Source organism: Ostrinia furnacalis, unplaced genomic scaffold (assembly GCF_004193835.3).
Source record: "Ostrinia furnacalis isolate ACB-3 unplaced genomic scaffold, ASM419383v2 OfSCF3002, whole genome shotgun sequence".
Lineage (NCBI taxonomy): Eukaryota > Metazoa > Arthropoda > Insecta > Lepidoptera > Crambidae > Ostrinia > Ostrinia furnacalis.
Genome location: NW_021133241.1, coordinates 71,579 through 99,080, shown reverse-complemented (window position 1 = coordinate 99,080; position 27,502 = coordinate 71,579). Strand labels below are relative to the sequence as shown.

The following is a 27,502-nucleotide window of genomic DNA, read 5'->3' as shown; positions in this document are numbered from 1 at the left end:
CGGGCCAAGTCACTGGCTTGAATTTTGAAATATTTTGGCTTGTGGACCAAGCTAAAAGTGAGCCAAGTCGCAGGAAGACTCCTAGCGCGGGAATAAGAAAAATCGTATAAACACGTTAATAAATTAGAAATACAAAGAACAAAGGTAAAATAAAATACAAAAGGTATAAAAAACAAAAAAAAGAATGAAAAATATCAAGTATGTAGTAGATATAAAAAGGATGGTCTACCTGCCGGTGTCCAACGACCAGTTTAATCTAATTATCGGATTAATCGGATTTTACTGCAGGTATTTATATTGTCATGGAAACAATTTTACACCTCAGAAACAGACAAACGAGACGGAATAGTAATTAATATAATAATATTATTTTTGCTACTAATCCTTTGTATCTATCTCTACACGAAGATAATATGAAAACCAAAAATAAATAAAAACCAGTAATTTTGCATTAATAATAATTAAGTATTTAAATAAATTAAAACATTATACAAATTACCGTATTAATATCATACGGATGAATGAGTATCATAAACTATTCGTTTGTCTCTACTTCCTATAAAATGCAAAGCGAAAAAACAACAGCTGTCAATATATTCACAAAGTTCAACCTTTATTAACCTTTGCCGACTTCACATTATTTAAATAAAATCCTTGAAAAACTGTTATTCAATAAATACGAATACCGCGTGCGATACCAATGTCACTGTTGCATAAAACACGTAATCCTGATGATAATATTTTAACTAAGGTCTTCAACAAATAAATGTATTATTCTTATTTTATGGTTTCCATTTTATATTGCGTTGTTTTGGCCATTCAAGGCTTCTGTTTAAAGTGAAAAACATTATATCGTAGTATCATTATTTCCCATGTAAAACAACGCATTATAAATAAACTTGAATTTAACACAAACAAAACAAGCTTTTGATCTAAAATTATTTTATGTTTGTTATTTGCACTAGGATATTTGTAGCTAGGATTTATTTTTTAAAGCCAATATAAGTAATAGATTCGACTTCTTTTAACCCCTCTACGCAAAGCAACATTAACCATGTTTTTAAAGGGGTAGGTAAATAGTAAAAGATCGCATAATGGACTGGCCTATGCAAGCACAAAGGTGTAGAAATCCATTTTATACAGACAAATCCTTGCCAGGTCTTTCCTAATTAATATACTTAATTTCAAATTGCACAGTGGGCAAAAGTCAAAGCTTTTTTATATACAATCCTCTTTATTTTACCTTTTTACTTTACACGTTATATTTCAAAGTGCACAGTGGCCGTGTCCTTCGCTGACATTTTTTTAATCCGATGCGCATGAGCCGGGATCAATAGGTCGTTTTTTCATTGTAATTTCCGGCATTGCTTTACGTCATTTAGTTAGAAAACTTGCAAAACGATTTGACAAAAATAAGCATTATTTATATTCAAATGTACTTTCTTACATCATTGGTAAGGTATATTTGTTATTTTCATGCGTTAATCGGTAGGTATTTTGGTATTTATATCTACTCAAGTGTGATTCAATGTATTTTTGTTGATAGGTATATTTAATTTAATTTTACGAACAATTTACGTAATTGCATTTACGTCAAAATACTATTTTTATTCGTCGTGCCTACATCCTGCGACGTAATGTGATTGTTTTTAATTTATGTTCTTTTATTTTCAGGTAATTACAACAATACCAAGATGAGTCATTATTCAATCACCTGTTATTAAGGTAAGTGACGTATGGTGTAATTTAATTAATGATTTATAAATAATAATGAAATTAATGATGGATTTATAAAAAAAAAATATGCCAATCCCATAGACAACTGTACCACATGACACAGCAAATTATCTCTTATCCATAGACTAGCCGAGCTAGTAATTTAAGCATCGGCTTAATTTAAATTCAAATGTATCAACAGGAGACCACATTTACATGATCTATAAAAAGCGGCGATGCCCATATAAGGGCAATCGGTACGACGACCTGTTAAGACGTGGTTCGTGATTGGAAAATGTGTTTTCGCCATATCCATCGAAATATGCTGTTCATGTTGGTTCAGAATGTCTAACAAAACTAGGAAAATAATATGTTAAACGTTAGTAAAAACTTCAGATGCATATTAAAAAACACTAAGGCCGAGTTGCACCACCTAACTTGGATCGTAACTTTGACGATAACCGGTGTTTTTGTATGGAGTTTGACAGATTTTTGACGATTTTTAAAGTTAAAGTACGATTGTGCAACCCAGCCTACTAGGTTGCACCATCTAACTTTAACCGTAACTGTAAGTTTGACAGATTTTTGACGTTTGTTAAAGTAAGATAGTACAATCTAGCCTCAACTTTTGCTTGTGATTATACCAAATCTCTGATATCATCGCACAACAGTTTTCCCACCGTTAAACGATGTAATCCAAGTCAGTTATTTAGTTATCATCATCGTCATCAAGCCATTAAGTCTCCACTACAGGACCTTCTCCAATTTTGGGCTACACTTCCCACGCTGGCCAGACGGGCCGGCGAGGCATTACAATCGTTATTATACTGGACATTAAATGACTAAGCAAGCGTGGGTCTTAACCAGGTCTTTTTACCTGTGGGGCTAGCTTTAGACCACATTTTTTTTAATATTTAAAAGATTATTAGTAATTTGTTATTACACAAATTACTAATAGTCCCGTTAGCCTCTCGTACTAAGCTACTGCTTGTATCACGAGTGAGCTCACCACAATAGTCGAGTGGCGGCGGGGACCGAACCCGTGTTCCCCGGATCACGAGTCGGCCAGTCCTTCACCGTTCGGCTATCGTGTCTTCAATATCATCCGAAGTTTAGAGATATGAAGCCTTAAAGTTGTATGAATCTAGGAAATTCATCATCAGAGAATTCTGCTCCTTGACTATAATAAGAAAATATAAAATATCGGGAATAACGAGTATTCATCGCCTTCTACATTTTTTTATCCTCAATCGAGTTGTGCATGCGATGTATGATGGAGATTGTCCAGACGATATTTCTTCACTCATATCATAAAGGTCTTAGCAATTAATATTTCTATGGCCATTTATCCGACTCCACTATGACTCTACTCCCCTATAAGCGGTTATCTTGACGTCTATCTATATTTACGAAAAGCGGCAGTCCTCTATCCAGTAGTTCCCAAAAGGTACCAGTTAATAGTACTGTAACTACACAGATATCAATTTAAATAAGTTGTTTGACTGATGGGCGTCTGATAGGCCTTTGTGCGTGTAATTAAGTGTAGGAATACTTTGAGGAATTTGAAGTTAAATGCAGTTAGGGCCCAGGGCCACAAGCGTAGTTATTTCAAAAACAATGAGACACGCACGATTTTTCACAGCAATTTTTATTTCAATCGCAAACAAATAATGAACTTTGAGACACTTGGGCTTAGTGATATTATACGAATTCATAGGAAAGTTACATTCTAAATAATAACAAAAGCAGTTTAATTTCAAAGCAATCAACCAATACACAAATACTTTTCTTTTTACGTTCTACAAAATTAAGTAACTTTGTAATACTTGTGGATATTTATAGTAAATCATTTTAATGAAATTAGAAATTTAATAACTGTCACAAATTATTTTGATATACTTACTCGCTTTAGCCTTTACAACATGTTATTAGCGTAATAAAAATAGATCAACACAAAACCGACCATAAACTCGTTTGTGGACTGGTTCAACATTATGTAATAAATTCAGCGGCAAACGACGCAAATATAACAAAAAATAATGCAACTATTTTTAGTCTTATACATACACTTTGTACCATTTTTTTACCATAAAAAATAAGTAAGTAAGTACATAATTAATTGAAAGCACCATGTATTGTTAAATTAAAATTATAGTTTTCAAGTTCTTCAACCATGATAAGAAGTTTATAGTAATTGGATGAATTCTGAAGTATATCTACATAATATGAATATTCAACTGTACTATGACATTCAAGATGACACAAGCCGTTGAAATATTTGGACTGAAGGAAAATTCATGAGATTTACATTTAAAGTTACATGACATTTTACTTACTCATAATTATTATGAATTACTACTCATTAGTATTTCCTTTGACTATTTTGCAAACATGGGTGTTTCTTAGAAGTTTCAAACAAGATGTTTCCCATTTCCCAACACAGCCTTGAGATTCAAATTTTACAAATCGGACATGTACCGTCCTTTGGAAATGTGTCAAGTGTGCACGTGACGCAAACTGCAACACTGACAATTCGCGTAAAGGTGCACGTGCATTTGGGTGGGCGAACGAATCCCACGCGATGCGACGAATGCTCAAAAGAGACTTTTTCTGTAATAAATAAGAGGATAAGGTAATAAGTTCACAACTAAAATAATAGAAATTATAAATATTTTCTTTTAAATTGGGACAAACATAAGTTAATAGTTAACGACAAACTAACTGACCTATCATTTTCTAGATGTAGAGATGTATACTTATAAAATGAAATAAGTATCCGTACTTAGGTAGTGGAAAACCCAAAAAATAATGATTGAAGCTTAAGAAAACATGGAATAGTAAAACCCGTACTTCACAATAATTGAGTTCTCATTATCTTCATTGTATTGAATATCTATGAAAGACTAATTCAGAATTGATGCTGCTCCATCGGTCGTCACCCTACCAAGGCCGTTTTTTTATTTAATTCGAATTGGATGTGACTCAGGCCCGCCTAATTTTAAATCATACTTGTCTGTTCATACACATAAAAGAAACAAAAAATAAGTACTTAATCTATGAGTACAGTCATGAGTAATTACTAACTTTACAACTGTAACTTTTTTTTTTCATTTATTAATAGGATTTGCGATAGTTATTTCTATTTATAATAATTACATACTTAGATCAACAAGAGGAACTTTTATTTTTACATTTTAACAGGGTTTTTGGGGAATCATTGTCAAGTGTTTATTATGAACTTGTGACTTTCTGTGTATCTTGGCCATTGTCCTAAGAAAATGTTGTATTTCTGTATTAATTACCACTGCAACATGACAAGAGCCATTATTACATGGACATGACACTGATTTGTTTATACTATTGTAACCTGTGATACAGGTATCAAAATACAAATCGTGAATTCAGATACCTAGATGGATGCGCAAGCGATTATAAAAAAAATACAAGGACATAAATAACATATTATGTATAAATAGTAATAAAGTAGGTAAGTACTTAGTAGTTTCTATAAAAAGAACTAACAATAACGCATTTTTGTCGTCACGCAATATTATGTAGGTACATAATCGTGTTTACATTATTTTGTCACACCACCACATTTTTTAAAAATTATAACGATAACCTGTGATTTTTGTGTGGAGTTTGTCAAAGTAAGATGGTGCAACCCAGCCTAAATATTCCGTTAACCCCTCGTGGTAAGCTAAATATGCTTGTGTTACAAGTGGGTCCACAATAGTCGAGCAGCGGCGGGCCAATCCGACCCCTTTACCGTTAGGCTATCGTGGCTTCAATAATGTTACATTTCTGTTGTAAAATCATGCCCATTGAAACTGTAGTACAGGATATGTTTAGCTTTTTGTGTCGTCGCCTGTCATAGGTGAATGACTTAAGCTGTCATTTTACGACAGTACTAATAATAGACTTTTTGCGCAATTAAGTAAGTAGAAAACATATAAACTTTAACCCCATATCGATAAACGTTACACGCGCGTTGAACACAAGTTTTATTTGACGTTTAGGGAAATGTCATTTTGAAGTTACACGTGTAACTTTTTATTAGTAAGAGGGCACAGAGGGTAAGTTTCCGTGATTTCGTCACTCATTTATCCCAATGCTGGAATTGATGGTAATTAAAATTATCTTTTATAATACTTATGTCCTTTAAATACACATAAATTTAAGTAGGTATTTTGGTATTAATTAACTCTATCATCCAGAATCCGGACTCCATATTTAGAACCTGTGGCCCCGTCTGGCTCTAGTTTAGTTGTATGATAATTTCACAGATATCCAGTGTCATTTTAAGTGACTGACATAATAAAATAATGACTCCAAATATAGACTGAAGGATGTTAACAAACGCTCATTAAAATTGTGTGCGTAAAATTAACTTCCTGCGATTCAATTAGGCTGAGTCCTATCTTTCATCTGTTGCTATACAGGATGTCTGGAAAATTGAGAACCTTTAAGGACTTTATGTACATAATAAATAAACGAATTGTAATTGAAATTGTCGTGAATTTTAGATAATTTTACTTTTAATTTTGTAAATTTTATGGCTATGTCATTGACAGTGATCTGTTTGTGTACCTATTTTAAATAAATACATTAATTAGAGAGTAACAATAATTCGAAATTGACGCAAATAGTGACAAGTATTTTAGATATAGGTAATCGTATTTATGTAATTCAAACTAACTTAATGTTTTGGGCTGCAAATATGTGGGGTTTGGCTTGTTGAAGTTTTTTTTTGATACGATAAAACAGCTTGTTATTAAAGTTACGAGAAAAATAATTAAGCCAAATCAGTCAAACCGTACTCAAGTGATGATCCGTCATAAACGTGACAGATAATTTTTATTTGTTTCTTTGCACATATTTGTTGTAAAAAGTATGTAAAACACAATGGTGTTTTATGTGCTTGTAATAGGTGCTATATTTCAACAAAAATATAGTCTAATGAGCTGAATTAATTAAGAATTAATTTAAACAACTGTTAAATTAATTTATTCTTTTTTTGTTATTAAAATTATGTCGATATGTAAAGTGGTACAAAATATCGCCATTTATTCATTCCTCACAGCACAACCTGTATGTGATATTCCAGAAATGATCAAGATGCCACATTTATGAATTTAACAAGCAAACAATATGTGTGCGCACGCGCACTGAAAGGTTTCGCTTGTTAACGTGTTCAAAGACGGCGTGTGCGTCATTTTCGTACTTGACACAGTAGACATAGCAGAAGTTGTGAAATCATAGGCTTTCTTTGTTGGGCAACCAAAAGTTATTTTTGCATTTAAATCATTAGGTAACTATGCTGGTTATCGCTGAAAACAATAGTACAGAGACTCTCATAAATATACAAAAAAAAACTTTTTTTTGTCCTGCAAATCAACAGAATTTGTCATGAAAGTTTTACAAATCTGTCCTAAACAGAATCTGTCCTTAACCGAATAAAGGCAAATAATAACATTCACTTTTCTAGGAAACTTTCCCCACAACGGGAAGGAAAACGGAAAATCATACATCAAGTTTTGACGTGACATGTTGGTATAGATTTTTCGGGTTAATGGCGATGATTGCTGCAGGTTTTTGGTGTTATGAGCCGGAAAAGTTATGATGGTGACGACGGTTAAATCAGTAATTATGAATGTGTAAACTAATTATGAATGTGAAAGCTTATGAGGATGCATGGATGCTGTGGATTTGTTTACGCTTAAACCACAACGATCCGGGAAGAATCTGGATGCGGGCAGCGCTAGATCGGTCGTTATGGAAATCCTACAGCCTTTGTCCAGCAGTGGACGTCATTTAGCTGAAACGAACGAACGAAACCACTGAACCGTTTCAGATAATTTCGTTGGCATAGAGATGTTTGAAACTGTGTTTAAGAGCGAGAGATCGAAACACACGCTGGTGAAGTCGCGATCAAAAGCTAATTAGAAACTATGTTCTAAATTTGCCATGAACCAGCATATTAAGGGAATCTAACCGATGACGAATCAAAATTCCAAGTTATTAATATTACTAAGCATTAAAGGAAATATGTAATAGGAGTACCATACACGTAGATATTATTATCGTTTCTCGTTAATACTGAAGCGAAATAGGGTAATTACTGTTATGGTTTCTTGAGATTGATATTAAATTCATATGACCATTTATGGAATTTTCATAAGATTGATAATAGCAATTTAATCATCACGATAAAGACTTAATGATTTGGGTTTATTGGAAAGATAAAAGGTGGTGTGTAAAGGTAAATCAGGGCGATACGATATCTCTAAGTGTGGCATCCCTCTTACTTTAATCGCTGGTATGAGCGACAAAGACAGCTTTACCTGAAAATGTTTAACGGTAAACGGACTACGTGTAAGGTGTAAGTTCATTGGAATTTAATGCCTTACTCCCCATTAGTCTGGTGCGGTCTTAGCCAGCGTAAGGGAGAAGGCTAAATCCATCAATTGCCTCTAGTGAATGAGAGGGTGTTCTCCTGCAGTGGACTAAATGACCTGATGATGACCCTAAAAACTCGATATACATACAGGGTGAAATTGCAAAGTGTTGCCAAATTTTTAGGAGCGACTCAGGATCAGTAAAATAATCGATTTTACGTAATGAAAACAACTTTTTTTTTTCATATTTTATTATAATTATCCGCTGCGTGCGGTTTCAAAATTGACTTACGTGGATAATTTAATTCGTTCTAAGAAAAATACGCATTGGTAGTTAAATGCAAAGCTTAATAGACAATAATTTATGGTGCGCGAAAAGAAGCCTTAGCCTTTAAAACTTACGATAGGCACCGCAAATTAAATTTTATATTTTTTTTCTCGAAAAATACAACGATTCAAAATAATTACGATAAAGTTATATTGCTATATTGTTCTATAGAGCTTATCAAAGAAATTTGACAACACTTTGCAATTTCATCCTGTATACATAAAGTTTTTCGGTAACAATGTGTAGTGATCTCAGCCATAAATGTAATTTAACCCTAATTGCTATAATAGACAACAGCACATGGCGAGCGCTTAAAAGCAATTTAATGATTAAAATCTTATCAACCCACTCAATTGAGGCTCACGTGAGCGGCAGATTACTTATAACAACAGTTCCCACAACATTGATTAACAAAATTGATTGTGAACATCCCACGAGTTTTTTTCGTCTATTTTTATCATCAGGAAAATACATGATATACCTACCAGCCACAGGGACAGCTAAAGGGTTATGTGGGGCTCTCCCTGCCTAGGCTAGGCTTTTGGTCTAATCATCACTTTCCATCAGGTGAGATACAGGCCAAGATTTTAAGATAGATAGCTAAAAAGTTTATTCGCAAAACATATTGACACACAATTAGCAAAAAGTAAGAGTAATAAACACAGAAGTAACAGAAAAACTATTTTTACCTACAAAGCAATAAAAAAAGAACACCCTGCGTTAAGGTGTTTGCCGCAGCGACGCAAACAAGCAAAGAGCTCAGTGTAGACACTGCTCTAAAAAGAAGCAGAACACTAAGTTTCAGCTCTTGCTGAAAAAAAAGAAGGAAGACGCACGAGAATGGTAGAGAATAAGGTGGTGTAAAGACTATTTTCTCGCTAACGAAAAGAACAATATTTAGGTATGTATCAGCCTCTCTTAGTTGGAATAAGCTTTTAAAAGATTATAAGGATAATTGCATACTTACGTGAAAGCGAAGGGAAATTTTGAAGACGGTATTTTCCTGACCACAAAAATGTATAACTGAGTAAATTGTTACATGGAACAATAGTATTATACATAAAATATGCTATTTTACCCTGAATTGGTACATACAATAGCTTTAAATATACAGGAAAGAAGCAAAAACCGATCTACTTTCAATGTTTCCTATAATGTTAACTTGACCACTTCCCTAGTCAATATTACCTATAACCCGCGCATAGTTTACCAGCGGATATCAATAATCTGTATAATGTCTTTCCCCTAAAATCTTTCAATTCCAAACATTGTTTTGCAAAGCCAAATAGCACGATTCTCCGTTTTTCTACTACCCAATGAGTGCTGCGTACTATCTTCGTCTGGCTCGACTATCTTTCGAGCTAGGGGCGTCCTTCACTCTTTGTTTTATTGGTTGACTAGCTTTTGCCCGCGGCTTCACCCGCGTGAAATTTAGTTTGTCACACATCGTCATAAATTATAACCTATATGTTATTCTGGGTTATAAACATTAATACTGTAAAGTTTCGTTAAAATCCGTTCAGTAGTATTTGCGTGAAAGAGTAACAAACATTCAGACATCGAGACATCCAAACTTTCGCATTTATAATATTAGTAGGAAGGATTCTGACAGATTGCAGAAGAAAGTTCTCTGTTGACGTTCTTGTAAACTATGAGCAACACTGACGATGTCTTGTCCGGTTACGCTATGCCCTTAATAAGGATAGTACGTCACGACTGTGGATCTGAGGCATTGTGAGTCAGGATTCTTGATGACAGCTTAGTAAATGATGTAAGGGAATATTAATTTGATGAAAATTTAAGGCTTAACTTTAAAACTACACTTTTCTTTACATAATTATTATTACTGACGGGATTGCTGCCATGTACCTTAATTTTGAGTTCCCGATATTTCGGCACTGTTGCAAGCGCCATGTTAAAACAATTACACTTTTCGTTGACTTTAAAAATACACGTCATTACATAACGTTAGGCATTAAAATTTCTACGAGTAATATTAACTGCGTTGTAACCTACACGATAATGCAATTAAGAATCTTTTTGCATTGCAACATACTCGTAGTAGAAACGGATTAATAATAAAAAATAATAATGAAAAGAAAATGAAATTATGTAGATCTTTAGTGAACTGGAAACTGCAAATTTAGGTTCTAAGTAGTAAGTAACCCTGTCATCAAGTAAGATGACGTTGTGATAAATATCGGTGTAATGAACATTCTTACTTTACACTATGACGGTTTTCCTGTTCTTTGATTACTTAATAACTCCAATCATACCTACTAGAAAATATTACCGCATCATATTTCTACTCGGGTTATTTTTAATGGACAACTAGCACTGGATCGTAATGATCAGTGGTCTCATAAAATGAAGTATGAAAGCATCATCATAGTGACGAGGTGACTATGATTCATCTGTGAAACCGGTAAAGTTTTTGTTAAACTTGTGTTATTTTTATAGAGCATAAAAAGTAGTGACTAGTTATCCAAACATTCAGAATACCTACGTAAAGTTAACTGTCACTCTCCTTCCTATTTTCTTTGAAATAATTAACGTTGATAACCATTAACGAAAGTAATGGTATAAGTTTCTCGCAGTTCTAACTTGGCGTTCTTTGGTAGGTTAAGTTGACATTCAAGCAGTAGATCCTGGATTATAAATGATGAAATCTAGAGGAAGGAATATCCTGTATTCCTGTTTAACTGACTGCTTTTTGACGAGTTCTCGGAAACGTCACATCATTTCCATAAACTCATTCCAAAATCGAAACTAATCATGTACAAAATTACCCATTAAAATTATCTGTACATTAAAATACACGGTCTATCCCATACATAAATATTATCTCAAATACGCCATTCATTTACCTCTACAAAATTCCTGTTCGTTTACCCAAAGCTTCTGCGAATTGTCTAACTCAGAACCATTGTGCGTAATAAAGTAACGACAACGGCACTAACCGGTGAAGTAGACTTTGTAATTAAACGATGTTGGTGACGACTTCAGTAATTGGTTGATAATTTGCGGTTTGGTTAAACAGTAAACTAGTACTTGTATGACGATGATATGCCATTATCTTGGGTTTAAAGAACGAAAAAACGTGTGTGGTTTTAAGTAGTTAGGTACTCGAGTTTATGCTCTATATCCAGTGGACGTCATTCGGCTGAAACGAGGTAGGATTTTTAGCTTGTTTTGGAAAAAAAATATTTACCCCGTTTTCCACTGCAAAAGAGGACCGAACTAGAGACGTCTAGCGGAGCGGTCTTCGTGTACATAAAATAGGATTGGATTCCACTGAGAAAATGTTCGGGATTACTGATTTGATGAGCGCACTCATTTTTACTCTTTTTGTCCTCTTTGTTATTTTAGCTCGACTCTTTGTTGATGGAAATAGACATTATGCGTTTTTGTATTGCGAGGTAAACAGAGTCATTATTGGGCTCGCTCTGCTTGCGGTGGATAATACACTTTTGTATACTCCTGATCTTTTAAAATTCACTCGTTCGTTCGTTCGTTTCAGCCAAAATACGTCCACTGCTGGACAAAGGCCTCCCCCAAGGTTTTCCATAATGAACGGTCCTGCGCTGCCCGCATCCAGGCTCTTCCCGCGACCTTTACCAGATCGTCGGTCCACCTAGTAGGAGGCCTACCCACGCTACGTCTTCCAGCCCGTGGTCGCCACTCGAGAACTTTCCTGCCCCAACGGCCATCGCATCGTCTCTACGAGCTATGTGCCCCGCCCACTGCCACTTGATTTCAAATTCACTCACTGTACTGTATTTTTGTCTTAATACTTATTAAGTGTGGGTAGATAAGTGCATAATTCGATCATTATTATACCTACTCGTACCTGATAAAAATAAAGACTGACTTACACATGTATTTGAACATTTGGAATGGGTATAATGCTTTTTTGTATTAAAAAGAACATAGCATTGTAGTATGCAAAATACAAATGTAATGACGTTAAAAATGAGGAAAATGGGGTTTTCCAACAGTCTTTTTTGGAAAACATTATTGTTATGACCACTTCATGTAATACTTTGCATTGAAGCATAGATCAACTGATCAAAATACCTACTTACATACTCAGTAACTACAGTAACTAGGCAATACTCATGTACGAGTATGTTTGATTTTACATTTAACAAAAAGATAGCGTCTTGCCTTGAAATTAAAACTTTGGTAAATGTATGATTTTCTTTCTTTCGGTTTGAACGAAATATTTAAATTTATCTCTCCATCTCTCTTCCTGATTTCCAATTTTTACATAAGGTGATTAAGAGCCTAGAATATAAGTACAAGCAGATATAATATCCCAATTTTACTCTCAGCTCAAAAGAATTGAGAAAGCGGGAAGAGCCTGGATGCGGGCAGCGCAGGACCGTTCATTGTGGAAAACCTTGGAGGCCTTTGTCCAGCAGTGGACGTCATTTGGCTGAAACGAACGAACGAACTCTCAGCTTATGTAATCGGCAAAAACATCAGTCAAATATGAATATTCGCACTTCCTTTAGCGTGCTGTATATCACATTCAAGATGCAGTTGATTTAGTATTCATAAATCTCAAAAACAAACCCATTTTAAATTTTAACACTTAATAAACCTTGAAAATCGTACAAGGCGGATCTTCCAAAATAAGTTAGGATATAAAGAATTTTCGCCAAAGGTGCCTGGATGCGGGCGGCGCAGGACCGATCGTTATGAAAATCCTTGGGGGAGGCCTTTGTCCAGCAGTGGACGTCAATTAGCTGAAACGAACGATAAAGAATTTTCATTATTTCTTTTATATTCAAATGCTTTGATTTATCCCAGACATGATTACCGAATCCGATGAGTCTTGATATTTCAAGAAACCTTTGAACCTTCGATTTCAAAATTCTGTTCCTGAAATCATCTCACTTATTTATGAGATGAGTAAGTACCTTTTTCAATAACCTCAGGGAGTTTTTCGCTGAAATCTCGATCCGAATTTTCAAACTAAGGAAATCCTGCCCAAGGCAGTACAGTTCAAACAGATAACGGTTGTTTTTCACGAACATATTTGATGATAACGTAAATATTTTGGACTTTAACACTTATTAAGCGTAATTCTCTAATCGCTGACGCTTGCTATTGACTTTGGATCCACATGTGACGTTGTTGTTACGTATACAGTACCACAGCTACTAATATTATCTCGAACAAACAAAATTGCGCCAAATTTTCTTAAAAGCTGACTCTAGATTATTAATTTATTAGAGATGCCTTAGGAATCAGTAGATCCCAGGTTCGATTCCCAATATTTTCTTAATTAACTTGGCTTTATCCGTTGATTTATACCTCTTATTATACGGACATACTTCTTTACTTGTAGACCGTGAAAATCTAATTTATATAGGACGAGTTTGGTGAAAAATTTGTTACAGTAAATTATAATAGACTTGTCTACTTATTTTCGCGCGGCATTTTAAAATTGATGACTTCACAATAAAACATTTTATTACTAACGTTACCCACTACTCAGAAACGGTAATTCTAACGCTCCAATGAATTTTGTATCTAAAATATTTCCACTTGTTTTCCTATAACTGTAGTAATCGTGTAAGCAGTTTAATTCGGATAAATTTTAGTATCATAATATTGTAAAATTAAAGGAAAATAATTTAACCATAACGAAAATAAACAATAATAATAGCAATTAACAGTAGACTAGGTACAGTAACATTCTTGGTGCTTTTAGCCCTAGGGGCTAGGAAAAGATAACAATAACCTAAGTAAATTATTTTTTTAGTGATAAAAGGTAGAAGGGTTTCTCAAAGGACAAATTGAAAATCGCTTTTCAAAATACTGAAAAATTAGGTTTAGAGCTACTTTTGAATTTACTCATATACTAATTTAAGTAAGATATACTTACTGCACTCCAATTGAAATTGAAAACTGTATAGTTTGTGTAAACCTTGTTAATAGTAATTAAAACATTTCCTTTTCCCGTTTTTAAAATATAGCCGGGTAATTTTTTGCATCAAAATCACACCTATTACAACTTTATTATTACTAGTATTAGCTTGATGTGCAGTCGTCCGTATGTATTGTACCGTAACGGCACTATTAATAATAGGAAACGGTAATCGTAATAAAGAACAGTTATGTAGTATCTGCTACATGTATTAATTACCAATTAGTTAAAGCTTATAAGGTTGTTTTATGAGGAATTTTGTACACACATGTGCACAAGTCTTCAGAAAATATTGAGATAAAGTTTATTCAACAATTTAAGGAACCATTCTTACTAGTTCTTATCGCATCGTCTCTACAATTCAACTTGGATAGGATAATTCAGGCATGTAGGTATCTTTCTGAGTATCTGAAAAAGAAACAAGATTCTGTAAGCTTCAGTCAGAGCCTTTGGAGAGTACGATAAATCATCAATCGGTAATTAATCTTTTGTATTATGTAGGTACCTTTATTATTATTCCAAAACTTTTATATTTTTTCCGATTAGGTAAAGTGGCAAAATTACTCGATTTAAAATCATTTCATCGTGATCCTAAAGTCATATATAAATCTCTACAAGATATCATTAGTCGCTGTCGGTCATTGGGGGTATCCCCCGAATTCCATTCGCCTTATGTTTTTAATACTGATATACTTTGGCATATTTTTTTGTATAAAATATTCTCTAGAGATATTTGGTAATATTGTTCCCACGAGCTACGAATTAGGTTCAAAACAAAGTCCAAACCGATAAGTTACTGTACCGTGAATCACGCTCAAATTTTGTGAAACCGTCTGCGTATAGAAACTGCGTTTTCCATTAGTTCACGCCTGCAGACGTAGCATCCGCCAATGGGGTTGCATTGACTTAAAGTACAACGTTTGATTTACGTCACACTTGTGTTGTGGTCGTTGAGTCACCGATACCGTGGCTTATATTGGCGAATGTTACGTGACTCCACTCAGTGCTTACCCAAACACCACGCAGTTCGAACCGTTGATATTCAAACTTTTGAATTTGGAAACACGTGTTTTTGTTTTTAAAAAGTTCGTGAAGGTTTTGTGTTTTGTTTTTTAAACTAAAGAGGTTGCAGCAGTGTTTTGTTTTAATTCGTGAAGTTTAGTGGGATCATTCTTGAATTGGGTATTGAAGATGCATTCAAAAAGCTGCAATTTTACGATCGAGGATTTTGTGGATGTGGTCTTCTGTGCCTATGTGTGCAATACTAAGAAGGTATATAATAATTTTATTTGCTACAGTTAATGATTTGCTAAAAATAACTTTTACCATTAGGAAACTTTACTGTCTCCAAATGACATGGGTTTTTGTTTCCTGTAACAGTAAAATTATTCTTTTGTTTCCAAAAAAACTATTAAGCGTGACGTATATTGCTAAAGTTAGCTGTTCATCATCATCATTTACTTACAGTAATGTTGGGTTTGGGCTGTTTTGATGCATAAGTAGGTTTCTTAAAGAGCTAAAAATAGTATTTGCTATCCTATGATGACAAGTTATTCTTGCAACTGATAGCTATTAAAAATCAATTTGGCGGAAACTGCAACACCTGACGTGACGTCAATAAGTATATTATATTAATAAATGTCACGTAATCAGCACCTATAAAGGTGCGCTGTGGATTTATTAATAGCGGTTTCCCCGTTTCGCTTACGAAGAAGTGCAATTCCAAATGTATTTTCCCTTGGGCAAATTTCGATAAAATTACATAGAGTTTCATCAACATCATCATTCTCAGCTATAGGACGTCCACTGCTGAACATAGGACTCCCCCAATGCTTTCCATGCTGCCCGGTTGGTAGCGGTCTGCGTCCAGAGCCTTCCTGCTATTTTTACGATGTCGTCGGTCCACCTTGTGTGAGGACGTCCCACGCTGCGTTTCCGGTACGCGGCCTCCACTCCAGAACCATGCTACCCCATCGGCCGCCAGTTCTGCGTACTATGTGCCCTGCTCATTGCCTCTTAATTCCCCTTCCCAAATTCATCGTTTTAATTGCATAGTTACCTACTGTTTTTTGGAAGGAAACCTTTGCTTGAGTTTACCAGGAACAAAAACATGGCCGATTTCGGCGTCAGTGACGCAATTTATTTTAAAAGACTTAGTATGTGTATGTGTGATATGCCCTATTTTGGCTAATTGTTTTGATGACAATGCTACTATCAACGTAGTCACGTAGACATTGGCATGACGAGTTAGGAAGGTTCATTGTCACTTCACGTAAAGTATTAAGATCTGTCATCATTTGATTTTACAAAACGCCACCACTAACGCACCATGTTACTTTAACAAACGTCAAAAATCCGTCAAACTTCATACAAAAAACACCGGTTATCGTTATAGTTGCGGTTAAAGTTAGATAATACAACTCTGCCTAAGTAGTTGAATTTTTTTATGAGCTGTCATAACGGAACTCTCCCATAGAGTTTGATGACAAACTTATGTCACTTGTTCGCGAAAAAATGGACTATTTTCTTCTATGAAAAATCTAATTTTACAGTAAATTGAAAACTTGGTTAATTTATTTTTCAGCGCTTGTTTTATTCCTTAAATATATCTGATGATCCGTAGCCATTTTGAAGGGAAATCATGTTTAATACTAACATAATCTCAATAATTATTGCACTCTATCAGTAATGTTAATTTGTGACGTCAGTTTATGATTACTTTAATTACCTGTTTACTATAGTTGTAATTAGGGTTCATATCTTCAGTTTGTACGCAGTTCATTTGTTTTTCAGTTTGTATTGACATAATTAATGTAGTATTAGGAACACATTAGGAATGTTGTTTTGATAAAATAATTATTAATATCCCTTTGCAGGATAATGAAAGTTTATTTGTTGTGAATTTTCGGGTAGTTAATTAGTGTTAAATATTAATTTTAATTACTAAATTACACGGTTAAAAAGAGTTTTAAATAATGTTGTATTACAGAAGACGCATAGAGTTTTCTATAACACGAACGATAGATGGATACTAGATTTTTGTTTTTAATTTAGGTGTCATTAAATAATGTGATCTAAGTCTGTACATAAGCAGGTATAAAGTAACCCCTATTATAGATATTTATATACTTCCTTAGATAAGCTTGGGATGTCGCTATTGCGATATTGTGATATATAATAATGTGTTTAATGTTCGGTTTAATTATTTATTATATATATTATCATTATATTATTATTACATTATTATCACAATATTATTACCGCGATTATTTGCTCTGTTTATGTGTGGGAAAATCGTTAATCAACTCATAATTAGTTTGGCGTCATCATAGTAAAAATATTGTTTTATTATGGCCACGCAAAGACTTTGAACAATGCTTATAAGTACATAACAGGGTCACGATAATCGACAAGTATGAAACTGTTAAATATTGAGTTTCTACCTACACAAGATAATGTCGCATAATTACTAATTTGATAGGCACAATCGGCGACAATAAAAAACTTTTCCTTAATTCCCGCTAACCCCTCGTACTAAGCTAAAATTATCATGCTTGTGTTACGATTGGGTTGACCACAATAGTCAAGCGGCGGTACCTAGTACTAGCTGAGAACATAATATATTGCAAGAACGTGATGTAAGATGAGTATCACTGTCAAATAATAGAATTTAAACTGCCTATTAATGGTTTTATTGGAAGAGCATTCCTGTAGTATTCCACTTTCGCATAAAGACACTATAAAGCTCATAGCAGACTTTTAAACTCGGAAAGGGATCAACACCGTATCGCCTTTCGCGAACTGTCATCGCCTTTCGTGCGCTGTCAATGAGGGTTTTCGCGAATGAAAAATCCGCCATATGGCAATACGTAGACGCGAGGTCCAAATGCTGCATGATTGGTTATTTTTGACATGACATTGACAGATATGTCAAAATCCACCAATCACGCAGCAGTCAGACCCCACATCCACGTCCCGCCATCTAGCGGATCTTTTTCATTCGCGAAAACCCTCATTGCGAGGCGAGGCATTGGAGCGTATGGAGTTTCATACAAAGAATACTGACCGCCTTGAGTTGATATGATTACGAACCCTTTCCGGGTTGATAAATGTGCGACGTCCTTAAAAATTATAATCTGTCTCTGGTCACTGCCTTCAATGTCAAGTGTTTAAAGATAGTCGACCTTAATGATAAGAAAATCATAAATAAAAACAGGGTGGCTAGTCAGATAACCTAAGCTAATTATAGCAATAACCAATGACGTTTAGGCTTTTATATTTGCGTAAAATTATATTAACGGGATATCCCGAAATAATGATTGACACTAAAATCCGACGCTTTGTTAATTTTAACCCGGAAAATGCGTTAGAAATATGTGGGAATTACTTCATTATAAACCAATAAAATCCAACGGACGATCGAGTGGGTAAAAAACCTCATACCTACTATCTTAGAACTGTATTTTTTGTAGGCCACATCAAAAGTAAAAATAACTTTTGTGAACTGAACCTCTTAGGCTGAGTTGCATCGACTTTGACCGTAATAACGATAACCGTAGTTTTTTGTATGGGGTTTGACAGATTTTTGACGTTTGTTAAAGTTAAAGTAAGATGATGCAACTCAACCTTAGTCATCACTCTCTTGTGTGTAACTGTGAAGTTCCTTAAAGACTGACAATTCTGCAGTGATCAGGGATTCTAATTCTGTAAAGAGCAGAACTACTTTGCAACCAAAAGAGCAATGTAGAGTCGGTATTTATGATGACCGGCATTACTTTATCGGCATGATGCTGAGTGGATACCGTTTCGGTGACAAGCACATTACCTACTCTATTTAAATTTACTTTTGTAGGTATCATATTTTTGATGCTGTTTTGTGTCGCTGAATAAAATATTTCATTTTCATTTAGCTGTACGACTGTCTAACAAAATTATTCTCTCTCTTTCCAGCAATCAGAAAGATGGCGTAAACTCCGCAACATAGTGCAGTGGACGCCGTTCTTCCAGACCTATAAGAAGCAGAGGTACCCGTGGATACAGCTAGCAGGGCACCAGGGCAACTTCAAGGCGGGACCCGACCAGGGCACGATCCTGAAGAAGCTGTGCCCGCAAGAGGAGATGTGTTTTAAGGTGAGGCTTTGGTATTTTCGTAAAAACCTGCTTTTGTAAGTAATCAAACAACGCTGCAGCGCTGGCTGTACAAACATTCCATATTAGTATTGTAGCTATATTTGAATGTGACTTTTATACACTGTTTATCTGTCACTCTACCAAAAATACATGATCGTGGTCGTTCCCTCATCTCTCTCTTCTTTTTCTTATAAAATCTTAGTTCCATCAGCACTCTGCACATCTACGTTTTTAGTGTTCCTAGTTCCTAGAATTTTTTCAGTCTTAAATTACAAGTTGAAAGCCGACTATATTCTAATTCGAAGAAGCTACAAGTTCGAAGTCGAAGTCTACATGCAGCAGTAGGCGATGCGTTACCTCAATACTGCTGGTTTATTTATATTCCATGAAGTACCTTCCATTACTAACAAGCGACAAATTATCTGAAGTTATTTAATAGTGGAGACACCTCGTCTACTGCTCGTCAAACTTGTACCTTTAATTTTTACTACGATATCTCCTCGCACTCTCATTTCAAGAACCCCCTGCTCAAAAAATACATAGTTTAAGGACTGCTAATGTGTTACCTAAAATGAATCCTTCACGAGACAAGGTACCATACAATTTAGACTGTACAGTCTTGGCTTATGGTAGATAGATGATCCTTATTGGACACCATTTAAGGTAGAAAAGCAATATAAAATTCGATCGCTAGTCATAAAGACTCCATCGCCCGTATTCACAATCATTACTATGGGTCTCACAGTGCGCGTGGACGCACAGAGCTTTATTCAACACTGTGCGTTCGATTTGCTGCTTCACATAAGCAAGCATGGTTTGTGAATACGGGCGTATATTTATTTATCTCTGATTGATGATCAGACAATATTGTATCTACGTGATCATTTGCTTGAAAGTCATCCAATATAACAGTGACTGCTCACATAATTGACTGATTATATTAATTCGCGAACGTCATTACACGCTTTGATATGATAATGTATGTGAAACACACATGTCTACAAAATACACAGTAAATATTATGTCCAATAGTTATTAATATAATGAATCGGAAGCTGTAATTATCTAGTAATTTCTAGAGTTATTACTGACTATCTTTTGGGTTTTGATCTTTTATAAAATCGCTTGAGTTTTCAAAATAATTGGCACTTTGATCGAGTACAAGATTCGTATGCAAATACTAAAAAAAAAATGTTTCTAAGGTTTAATTTCAAAATCCCATATTTAGCAAAATAATGCAACTAAAAATTACAACTCTCATACTTGAATCGTCTACCTACGTGTCTACTAGACCAAGTTTATTACTAGCTATTTAAATAAATAGATACGCAGAAATAAATCCACTTTAAAAGCCTGTTTGTAAAACAATTGACAACAAACACTACTTTTAATGCATACTCTTCCTTCACCATTTAAAGAAATGTAGTCATTTATAAATAAATGAAGTCATTCACCGTAGTTAGCGAAAGTCAAGTTGACAACAAAATTGTTATTAATTTACATGAAACAGATAATACTCTGACGTCAAGATGCCCGTTAACAATGCGTGACGCCGTCGTTGGTCTTGAGAACTTGCCTTGTTCAAAATATAACATTAACAAGTTAGGCTGGGTTGCACAATATCATTTTAACTTTAACAAACGTCAAAAATATGTCAAACTCCATACAAAAAGCACCGGTTATCGTTATAGTTACGGTTAAAGTTAGGTGGTGCAACTCGGCCTTAATATTTTTTGCAACTGAATTTTGGGCACGCGGCACGGCACGTTCGATTGTTTTTAGAACGGATTTGAAATGTCAAATTTTGTTTTAATTTGTGATTTTTTTTTCTTTTGCGCCAGTGTTATTATTACTACAGGTCGCTATTGTGTTACGTGACTCTTTTTGTGAGATTTTATATAACTTTAGTTAGTCTTTCTGTTGAGTGTAATATTACTAAAATATTTTTATTTAAGAGTGGTCTTTTTTCTTTACAGTTACTGATGAAGGATATTCTGCGACCATTCGTCCCAGAGTACAAAGGCCAAGTCACATGTGAAGATGGAGAACGTATCCTTTTACCAATAATTAGTATACAAAACATCGAATCAATTTATTAAGTGAAAATCTGAACATTTCAAGATTTAATAGAGGTTAATGAGTAGGTAGTGGAATTATTTTCCATGATAAACAAAGGCTTCATAACTTTTCTTAAAGACACTAGACAGAAGTCAATGTAGTCTATGTTATAATACAATACATCATTTATGCTTGTGGTTAATTATTGTGGGATGTTCCAAGTTACTTGACAGATAAATAAGACAATACATTAGACTATTTAGAGAGAATAATTATGCATAGTTAAGTAGCATACATTTCTAAGTTTCTGAATTAATCAGATGATTCGATCTTCTTATTTGTTTATTTGAAAACTCAACAGCTTTGTCGATAATAATTACATGTTACAGAGTAGTTTATTACATAACTCTAGCCAATTTCAGAGTCTTATGCCAGTTTTCACCATCTATCCCTATTTTTTAAGTGACCCCTATGGTAACACATAACAGGAATTTTGATTTCATGGGGTCACTTAAAAATTAGGGATTGATGGTGAAAACGGGCATTAGCACTTTAAATCTGCGTATCATTCGTACAAAGCAAAAGTAAGTATTTCGAATTTCATTCGCCACAAAAATTCCTTAACTCAGCATCACACAGTATACTTACAACTACAAGACTTGCTGAGCGACTTCGACTGTCCGTGCGTCATGGACTGCAAGATCGGCGTGCGGACATACCTCGAGGAGGAGCTGGCCAAGGCCAAGGAGAAGACCAAGCTGAGGAAAGTGAGTATCTTTGAAAACAGAATCATCATCATTATCGAGAGGAGGGATTTTAGTCATCCCTTTTGAACAGATAGACTCGAGTCTATCTAGAAAAGTAATGGTTCGTTCGTTTCAGCCGAAAGACGTCCACTGCTGGACAAAGGCCACCCCCAAAGATTTCCACAAAGACCCGCCCTGCGTCGCTCGCAAAGATTCGTTGTTATTATAATTAAAACCTGTAAAGATAGTGATAATGTGTGTGGAAAATAAATAAATAAAAACCAACAATAGGAACCAAAGTGCATTTTTTTAAATTACAAGCTGTTCTTATCTACATATATCTTGGGTTACAACAGTTTCTTATCAGCATTTCCAGCTCCTTCAGAACTTCGATTCAATATGTTTATTTTTTTTATTACTAATTTGAACTTCTCTCAATTTCAGGATATGTACGAAAAGATGATCCAGATAGACCCAAAGGCACCTTCCGATGAGGAGCACCGGAGCAAAGGAGTCACCAAGCCTCGATACATGATCTGGAGAGAGACCATCAGTTCCACGTCGACTCTTGGCTTCAGGATCGACGGGGTGAAGAAGGCTGACGGCACCAGCTCCAAAGACTTCAAGACCACGAAGACTAGGGAGCAGATAGTGGAGGCGTTCAAAGATTTCACCAGCAGCTTCCCAAATTCTGTGGTGAGTTTTGCCTTTTAATATTTTTGGATACCTAGGATTATTTTCTGAGGCGGTTTCTGGTTGTCGATAAAACAACTGCTCGTACAAAGTGTTTACCAAAAACGCCAGTTTTAGTAATGAATGCAAATTATTTAATCGCAATATAAATCTGATTTAATAGATAGACTCTTAGAGGATTGCTGTAAAATGCCCTTTATACCTACTCTTATATTTCCTTTTTGGCTATTTATAGTCTAACTACCTGGTTGGTGGTAGGGCTTGTTCCAAGTCCGCCTGGCTAGCTACCACCATCTTACCTAAGTCTGTCGCCATAACAACAATGTTAACAGCATTGTTGTGTTCCGGCAGTTAGAGGTAAGAAAGCCAGTACCTCCGTAATTGAGGATTCCGGATGAAGCTCGCTTCCACCTTCGGCCTGACCATCTCTTACCATCAGGTGAGATACAGGCCAAGAGTTTCCTCGTTGTGGATAAAAAAAAACCCTCAACTAGGAGTAAGGCTCTTATAAAAGCGTGTAAATAAGGATGCGCCATCCTACTCGTGTATTCAATTGGTCGCATTATTTCAGTTCGTAAACAATTTTTTCTGGTCTTTAAGTGCCTAATAAAAGCGCGGGAATCTCAAAACAGGACAAAAATAGACGTACAATAATACTCGTATAAAAGTCACACGAGATGTGTAATTATATGATGCATCAAACTACGTTGTTACGATGACGTTACACCTGCTATTGTCATTATTAGGCTATTTCTCATCGCCACGGTTCTCATCGTCACCTTCGTGGCGAATTTTATTTCTAACTTATTTCAACTTTTTGTAAACAAAAATTGTAGCGCTTGATGTGAAGATTGTATTCTCAGTAAATCAGTCAAATAGTGAGTCTGGTTTGGAAGCTTTAACGTTTTGAATTTTTTGATGCCACGAAAGTGATTCTGTACTTCACAGCAATATTTTTTTCAAACTTTACTACTGTAAGTGACTCTTAAGTGTTTATAAAACATATATTTTGTCTTATTTTCATAGATAAATAGCAATAACATAATATAAATAGCTACATAATAGTACCTACTTAAATACAAGATAAAATTTTACCGATTACGTCACCTACTAAGTTACAAGATTCTAAGCAATTGGTTTTAAGGGTGACACTGGTGGCATTCTGAAATGCTAAAGAAGCAAAAAACGGATTATCAGTACCTCAATAAAAAAGAACTCTAACTGATTATCAGTCCCTCAACAAAAATATATTTTTTATTTAGGCCAGAGGGCCTCGTATTTTTGTTGTACAACTTTTAACTCAAACTTCAGATTAAATTTATCTTACAAACAGATACACACACAGTCACATATACAGACATACATACAGTCACACAGACAGACAGATAACAAAAATACGAGGCCCTTATTTATTTATTGATGTACTGATCTCTACTTACCACGTATAATTTATTAGTTATTAAAATATTGTAAAAACATAAACACCAGTCACTATATTTTAAAATAAACCAAAGCAAGAAATCACTTTCGTGGCCTTAAATCACCTTCGTGTATAAAACACCACGAAGGTGATGCCACGAAGGTGACGAAAATTTTAGTTTTTTATGAATTATCCTTAAATTTGAATTTAACGGTTCAAGTTGAATACTACACAAATAAGTCTAACATGTTAAGTGTTCAATGGCAAAGTTTCAATTAAATTGTTTAAATTTTAGAGGTAGAAAATATTGTTCAAGCAAGCGACGGTATTTCTATGGATAATCACAAAAAGTTACGTATTTTTTTCGCGGAGCGACGATCAACCTATCTCGCCTCCCCAATGGTCGAAGCGCGACTGACGTTAACCGAATAGAACGCTGTGATTGGTTGTTGGTGTTCGGTTTAACGGCAATCTTGTATTATTACTCAAAATTTTAGGTACCTAAAATCGTGTGACCAACGTATTTCGCTTTCTCAATTCAAAATAATTATAAGAAGATATTTTTTTGACTATTGTGTGGAAAGTATATTTAATTACGATGATTTTAGTATATGCTACACACAAATTGAATGAAAATTGTGAATGTAGTAACCAAATGTTTCATTGCAACCGAAGGTGTGACACGATGAGAACGCGAAAAATGACCCCGTTTTTTATGGTTTCATGTGATTTTTTCGTATTATTTTTGCTTCTATTACGATAAAACTTATTTTGTATGTAGCTAAATAGATATTTAATCATCTGATTTCAAAGTTATTGTTCTATCTTATACCGTTTATGAACTATTATTGTGTGACCATCAAATTTGAGTGTAAATGAGAAATACCCATTAATTAGACGATTGTTTCCCAGTAATCTGAGACAATTATGTTGTTACAGAGTAGCAACAAGTACTAATTTAGATGGTAGATAGACAGATGGAATATAGTCATAGATAGGTATGATAGTAAACGGCTTGAAACTGTGTTAAGCGAACGCCTGCGCGGTTTCAAACGAATGTATTCCTTCGTGGGGCGCTGGGCAGTTTTTCCCTTCTATGATCTGCCACAGCAGTTTACTATGAAACCGCCCGGGTGTCCGCTTACGTAGTTTCAAGCCTAAAGGTATTTGAAGATCTTAAAAGCAGTTAAGCCACAGTCAAAAATATTGAGATTTATCCTCTTCTTGAAGCTACTTTTATTTTGGTAAATTAAACTATTACATTTTAACCTTGTTTGTAAATTTATAATAGAAGTAGGTAAGCAAAAGACAGGTTAAAGGAACGCAGTTTAAGACGTAAATGACCAATGATCTCTTGAATTACGTAATCACATTTTATTCACAATAAATATGTATAATATGTATGTATTTAATAAAATAAAAATAAAAAAGTATAAGTAGTATATCCGTTAAAGCTAGCACCCATAACACAAGCATTGAGTTGCTTACTTTGGGGCTAGCTGGCGCTGTGTGAAATTGTCCAAAGATTTATTATTATTATTTATTATTATTATAATAAGAAACTTCTAGGCAACATAAACTTCAATGTTACCTATTAATAACAATTTGTGCATCTAAATAAAAAAAAACCTATTGTTCACTGCACGAAATGTTTACAAAATAATTACTGATTCTTGTACCTCTATGAGTGGTTTATTATTTAGAATAGTATAAATGGCATAATCGCGGTCAATTGTACCACACAGCGGGGTTCAAGACCTGTGAAATAATTTTCTTTATTTATCAGAGTTTAGTTTCTTCTAAGCTACTTATCAGAGACAGTATCAACATAATAATTGTGATGAAATCAGTGTGTATTCAAAGCAGATTTACTCATAGACAATTTCTTGTTCCAGCCACGATACCTAGAGCGCTTAAAGAGCATCCGCGCCACCGTCCAGGAATCTCACTTCTTCCGCACCCACGAGCTCATCGGCAGCTCCCTTCTCTTCGTCCACGATCAGCGGCGAGCCTCCATCTGGATGATAGACTTCGCCAAGACCGTCCCCGTCCCAGAAAACGTCAACATCGACCACAACTCCGCCTGGAAGGTCGGCAACCACGAGGATGGCTACCTCATCGGACTCAATAACCTCATCTCCATCTTCGAAACCCTCGCCAAAGACGGAATCGACCTGCCCAGAGATAGCTACACCAACATCAAACTAGATCTCGATAACGTCCGACAAGACCGCTTAGCGACTTGATTGATAGCATCTCTCAATTGAAAGAGACTTGACATAATCTCCATACGTCTGTATGGACTGAATTTAATTCTACGTTTCGATCACGTACGACGATATTGTATATTGATTTGTAAATAGCGTTAGTATTATAAACCGTACTGTATTATTAAGTTTTGAATACTCAAACTAGTTTGTACGTAATTCACCACCAATAAATATAGTTTGTTTTGGAATTAATGTAGAGTATATTTTTTGTAAATAAGCTAGACTCATGGACTGCCATAGAAATGTAATTCAGTTCTGTATCGATCAACTTGACTGTGTTAAATTAAAGTTTCACAAATACATAAAAGTTATTGATTTAAAAATTGAAGTTAATTGTATTTAAATATACGAATGTAATTGAGAATTGTCAAATAAATCTTATTTATTTTGTTGTAAATACACTATATTAGTGTAACGCCTAGAATTAGTTTGTATGGTGTATGTGTGTCCTTTTTACGAAAGAAGGGATGCGGATTGCGGAATTTTATAGAACTAAATATTCATAAGGAAATTGACACTATGCCTAATTATTGCATAGACGCTAGCGCCACCGCTTTGGAACTTCTTTCTTGAAAAGAACATTACGCACATGTAAGGCTAAACTAAATACACCTGGTGGTACTAATTAAATAATATCACATAACACACGCTGTATTTCTGAATACCTAAATACTTTACTTTAAGTATTGAAACTTCAACATGGAACAAGAGAAATGCTAATTTTCGATTCGAAGACTGAGATTGCAGTTTTGTAAGTGGTAATAAAAGACTCATTATGGTTGGACGGCTTATAATTCGATTTAAC

The 27,502-nt window shown here is 34.8% G+C and overlaps 1 protein-coding gene across 2 annotated transcripts in view; it reads left to right on the top strand.

The window, feature by feature from the left end:
- Positions 1-27,197, top strand: part of IP3K2 (Inositol 1,4,5-triphosphate kinase 2) — a 66,873-nt gene extending 39,676 nt beyond the window's left edge. For both annotated transcript variants that reach the window (XM_028310319.1, XM_028310318.1), the window contains exons 2-6: positions 19,331-19,510; positions 21,487-21,559; positions 22,208-22,335; positions 22,759-23,010; positions 26,323-27,197. In XM_028310319.1, coding sequence (XP_028166120.1) covers positions 19,331-19,510; positions 21,487-21,559; positions 22,208-22,335; positions 22,759-23,010; positions 26,323-26,673 — 984 coding nt within the window. In that variant the 3' untranslated portion in view covers positions 26,674-27,197. The remainder of the gene's footprint in view (positions 1-19,330; positions 19,511-21,486; positions 21,560-22,207; positions 22,336-22,758; positions 23,011-26,322) is intronic.
- The last annotated feature ends 305 nt before the right edge of the window (positions 27,198-27,502 follow it).